The sequence below is a fragment of the Anopheles coustani genome, chromosome 3 (assembly GCF_943734705.1).
Source record: "Anopheles coustani chromosome 3, idAnoCousDA_361_x.2, whole genome shotgun sequence".
Lineage (NCBI taxonomy): Eukaryota > Metazoa > Arthropoda > Insecta > Diptera > Culicidae > Anopheles > Anopheles coustani.
This window is the reverse complement of record NC_071288.1, coordinates 58,760,665-58,766,182: the sequence shown is the minus strand read 5'-3', so window position 1 is coordinate 58,766,182 and position 5,518 is coordinate 58,760,665. Positions and strand designations below refer to the sequence as shown.

Sequence of the window (5,518 nt, the reverse complement as noted above, 5' to 3'; positions counted from 1 at the left end):
GCGCTTTCTCTAGCCGAGCTTTTTCACAAACACGCACAAAGCTCTACCTGCAACGATGGTTGAGGACATCTAGCGGAGACTAATCGAAATATCAATGGCGATCGTTCCATGTAGCATCGTAAGGTTGGTGCCTCCGCTAACTCGGAACACAAATTGCACCGAATGACTTTCTCGAATCGTTGTGGTTCGTCACAGAAGGATTTAGGCGACCGGGAGTAAATGGCCATCTGCTGCGCTGTGGTCACTTATTTCCTATTGTGGGGCGCAGGATGGACACTCTCGTAGGTGACGTCCGCATGGAATCCTTTCTCATCCGCCGTATAGCGGACGTTCTGCACACGACCGTCGGGCAGCAGGATGTGATACTCACCACGCGTAACACCGTTGTCGTGGTTCTGCACGTGACCGAAATCATTTCCTGTGTGGAAATCACGCACTCGATACCCGAAGGCATATCCTTCCGAGTCCTGAAACGAGGAGAACAAGGCCCACCCAAGCAAGAAAGCAAAACATTCCATGTTAGTACGATCGACAACCTTGAGAGAGGTTTCTTCTGAGCTTCTAACTTACATCGTAGTGCTCGTCACCGGCGTCATGGTGATGGTGGTGGTGATGATGCTGCTCCTGGTAGTGATGAGACACCGACTCAACCAGCGGTGTTGCCGGGGTGCTGTGGACATTGATGTGGCGGTACGAGTTCGTTTCGTGGCCGGCTTCTTCTTCGTTAAATTCGTGATGCTCCACAATAGGAGCTGGGGTTGACTTTGGCGATCCTATGATATACGTCGCGTGCGTTGGAGTGGCTACCGTCGGTCCTATCAGATCCGAGTCGGCAATGTCCGGTACCTCTTCCTTGATCGGAGTGTACTCCTTGCTCATAGGCACTTGCAGCTGCGGGTTCATCTGTACCGTGTGGTAGAGACTGTCGTCGTACACAATCTTTGGTCCATGCTCGATCTGTACGGATCGATAGCCCGGTCGGGACGATTTTGGCGTAGGTGTAGACGACTCCGGGAACGTCACCGGAGCCGTACTATCTTGAGGACGCTGCTGTGGGTGTTGGTAGTGCTGCTGCTGTTGATGATGTTGCTGCTGCTTCTGCAATTGCTGGTGATTTCCCATCGCAATCGGCATCTGGAGCAGCTCGTTCAATCCCTTGAGCTGCACACTCGGACGCTGGCCGATCAACGCCGAAAGTGCCGCAATGCTGCTGCCGGTCGTGTCGATCTCATTCGAGTGTGCGGGTGGTCCTTGAGTGGACTCGACACCGCCTCCATGGTTGTAGCTACTATGGTCGTAGTATTGTTCCTGCTCTCGAGACTCTTCTTTTGGATCCGGGACCACTATTTTCATATTCTGGAACGATTTCGCCGGTTCTTTCGGAGGCTGACGGTGCTCATACTGAAGCTCTATTGGGCCGTACGGATTGTCGTATCCTCGACCAGAGCTACCCTCTCCTGATGCCGGGCTCGTGATATCCTTATCGTACGAGATGGAAATACTCGGCTGCACGGTGATCTTCGTGCGGGGCTGCTTCATTTGCACCGGCACCGGGATCTCCTTGATGACGTACTGAATCTTTGGTCGCTCCTTAATGATGACCTCCTCGGGACCGTTGGACAGATGACCCTCGTAGGCATAATGTTCGTTCGAAGATCCGCTGGAGCCCGAACCGGACGTAGATACGGGTGCGAAGAGTGTCGGTCGCCGGTGGTGATAACCCGGTGACAAGTCGTTCATCTTACTGCTCGATTCGCCGGCAGGTTTGAACGTGCTTACGTACTGTGGACTGATGACGAGAGGCTGCGCTGGCGTCTTGTGATAAAGACGCTTTGGACGGCGCAGGTCAGAGTACGACCACCAGGCTTTTGGAATGCCTTGCAGCGTACTGGAAGTTTTGCCACCGTCTCCTGCCTCCAGCTGCGGACCACTCGTTCCCATGCCGATCGCTTTGCTGGGAATGAACCCTGTCTGACCGTTGGATTCCTCTTCGATCGATGGCAGCTTGGTTTCCGAAATCTTCGCACTGGGCACAAACTTGGGTTCCGTTATTTTGGTTGGCCCACTGTACGGCTTCTTCGTTTTCGGCTTCTTGTCACCGAAGAAGTACTTCGGAGTAGACGGTGTCACCGCTAGCCCATCCTGCCCCAACTCCCTGCCCTTGCCGTTCATTCGCTCATTCTCCTTGATCGCTATATCGATCGCTTTCTGCACGCCAGGCGGAAGATCCTCGTAGTTGGCGACCTGCTTCTGCTTTTTGCCCCGTACCTTGACGCGCCGCGACTCCTCCGGGCTCATGTCGCTCAGTTCTTCCTGCTCCGGCTCCAGCTGGCTTATACTTTCACGTTTTTCCTTTCTGCTCCGACCGGTCTTCCTGCCGCCGGCTTCCGGACGCTCGACCACCTCATCAAACACCTTGCCACGTTTGTAGCTGTCGGAGGACGTGAACGGGTGTCGCAAATTTTCCGTAATCTTCGGCGCGCTTCGCGCTTGAGCGGTGTAGTTCTGCGGCGACTTGGCGTCCTCCAGCTCAAACTTTACGTAATCGCGCGGATCCGGACTGGCCGAGCGTCGTTGCCTTTTGTGGGCCGCCGCTGCAGTACCGTTGGCCGGCTCGAGGCTCTCGACCTTTTTCTTCGACGCGACGATTGCATCGGCCAGCTCGAACCGGATGATCTCGCGCGGTACCGGTTCGACCCGTTTCGCTTCACGCTTGGTGCGCACTTCCGGCTCTTGGTCGGCCGTCTGCGATTTGGAGGCTGGGTGAAACACCATCGCATCGGATAGCTCGAACTTGAACACCTCCCGAGGGACGATATCAATACGCTTCGCCTTTTTCCCCGTCGCCAGTTGATGGTGCTGCTGCTGCTGCTGTTCCTGAGGATCCAGTCGCTTCGTTCGGATGGAGGCAAGCTTTCGCAAGTTCTCCATCCGGATGCGATCGTTTCGCTTCTCCTCCGAGTTCTGGTATCGCTCGTGGGCGGCGGTATAGGCCGCCATAGTGGAAGCTTGGGGGACGGGATCCCTTAGGTTGCGGTATTTCTTACGCAGATACGCCTTCATGCCCTGACAAGGAAGTAAAGCAATTACATAACATCTCTACGTAACCTGCAGTGCAATATGAGAACTCTCCCACTTACATTTCGACTCTCGGCCGTCGCCAGGAAGGCTGAATTGGGTCGCCCTAGCTCGAACACATCCTCGAATACAGCGGCCGGTGGTCGGTTGCCAAGCACCGCCAAGGGTACCAGCAGAAGAAGAAACTGCGGAAGAGAAGCACAACAGCGAAGCGGAACAAATCAGAAGAAATGCAAAAAAGAACAATGCCCATCGGACCCACTTTGGCCGACCAAGAGCGAAAGTACCATCGTTTTCATCACCGGCAAGCGTTTAAGGAAGCGATTAAGTGTTTCTCTGCCTAATGGCAGCGTTTCTCGAGCTTCGTGGCTTCGATTGTGCCATGACCATGATCTTCGCAAAGCGCAAAACATCGGTCGTACAGAACACAAAACGGCCATCTCCACCACGTACCAATTACGCAAGAAAATGAGCAAGCATTAAAAGCCTCCACACCATCGGTGCCAAATCGATCAGATCGAGAGCGACGCGTCGATGGAGAAACGACGTTTTAAGCATGTTCTCGGGCCCACTCGCGCACCAATTACCGCGGCCAAACGACAGGCCCATTTGCCACTCCGCACGCCACGTGATTTCGACTGCGAGGTCGGTACGATTCTTCACTTTTAGCTTTTAGCCTTTCGCCCCGACCATGGCCGACGATCGCTTTCTTCTGCTTCCGACAAAGAACAAGGATACGCTCAAATGGGCCAAGCAGGTCATCGCGCACTTTGCAACGGGTTTGTTTGTTCACGGGACGAATTCTCACCCCGAATGCGTCAAACGTGCTGAATGTCACTGTATTTTGGCTTTTAAAGGAGTGCTTGGCTGCGCCATTTGTGACCCCAAGGTGTGCCATATTTCATTCTTTTTTTGACCCCAAGGTGTGCCATTTTTTTCGCACCTTTCGTTTTTCTGCACAACCAAGCGATCTGTTTTGGGGCCTTACTTTCACCCAACTTGGCTGCGATTAACCTTGGTTTATGATGGCGTTGAAAGGAATTTTGCTAAACTTTTTTGGCAAAGGACAGCTTTTACGCCAATCGGAAAACCCGACACCTTTCTTCAGAGAAAGGAAAATGTTCAACATGATGGGAAATAAACATGCTTAAATCCAAGCATACTTGTTGAATACTTTTTTATCTCATAACGAATTTGCTTTCGAGTTAAATCATTTCGAGTCATTTATGAATATAATTTACTAAGCAGAATATAGCAGTTCATGTATTACTTTTGTTATATTTTTCATGTGCACTCCTTTGCTTAGGGTTAAAATCTTGGGTTCAGAGATTCAGAAGGCAATTGTTTTCTCCTCGAAATATTCCTGAATTTGTTTAATCCAAACAACAGTTAAAAAAGTCAATATTAAATTGAAGCCCATTACAAAACGAGTGCTGTGGAAAGATAAGGAAAAATAGTAGGAATTTATTTATTTTATACTATTGTAAGAATGGGTTTGACATGTTTTGTTTTGTAAATATAATACGAAATAATTGAACTGAATGTATATTTTTCAGTCAAACATCAGTCGTTTTCTTAAAAAAACGAAAAGTTGTTTGTTTTGGTGTGAGATCCTATGGAGAAAATTATTCCAGTTATTTTATAATTAAAACATACTATTTTACATTTGAATAAGTACCCATTACTGAAAAAAATGGATTCAAAAATACATATAATCCAACCTTCATGTATTTTCTTTTTGGATTTACGAAATGGTGTAGAATTCCAAGGTTTGTTGGTATCGGAAAAGTACTAGAAAAAGCAGATTTAACGGGGCAGTAAACCTTCAACACTGTAGCATATGTTTAGCAATCGACAAGTTATTTTTGAGATGACACTAACTAGCTGCCAAAAAAGGAAACACATTAAATGAAAAAGACCTTAGTGTCTATTAGTTTACATGAAGCGCAAAGCATTGCAAGTGCTAAAATGCCGTCAGTTAGTGAGTGAACTGTCAAAATGTGCGCAAATGTGTTTTTCCGTCAGCGAGTGAAACATAGATTTGCAAAAATTTGGATGGAGCGCAAAAAGCGGATGGAAAATAGTTTTTGTGATGATGTACAATGTTTGTTGATAATATTTCTGTGAATACATTACCTATCTACAGATTTTTATAGGTGAACAATCCAATCAACATTGAATGCGCTTTTATTTGCATCGGCCTACGAATAGTAACGTCTACACGGAACGAAAAAAAGTGACAGCAAAGTTGATATTTACGCGTGTATTTTCAGTCTTTTACGAAAGGCTTATTTCCCTGTTTCGCAAATGGGGAAAGAGAAATCACAAGAAAGACTACAATATGTAAATAGCACAAAGCAAATCCTGCGGTAGTAAATCGAGGTTTATCTAGTATGATAATTAAATGTAGAAAAAATCTTTACTTTTTGAAAACTATGGG

General features: G+C 48.4%; 1 protein-coding gene across 1 annotated transcript; it reads right to left on the bottom strand.

Moving 5' to 3' along the window:
• Positions 1-245: 245 nt before the first annotated feature.
• LOC131263803 (uncharacterized) lies at positions 246-3,636 on the bottom strand. Its single transcript, XM_058266066.1, has 4 exons — positions 3,574-3,636; positions 3,141-3,263; positions 571-3,066; positions 246-467 (listed from the first exon to the last, which is right to left on the bottom strand). The coding sequence occupies exons 1-4, from the start codon at positions 3,634-3,636 to the stop codon at positions 246-248; spliced, it is 2,904 nt and encodes a 967-aa protein (XP_058122049.1).
• Positions 3,637-5,518: the final 1,882 nt, after the last annotated feature.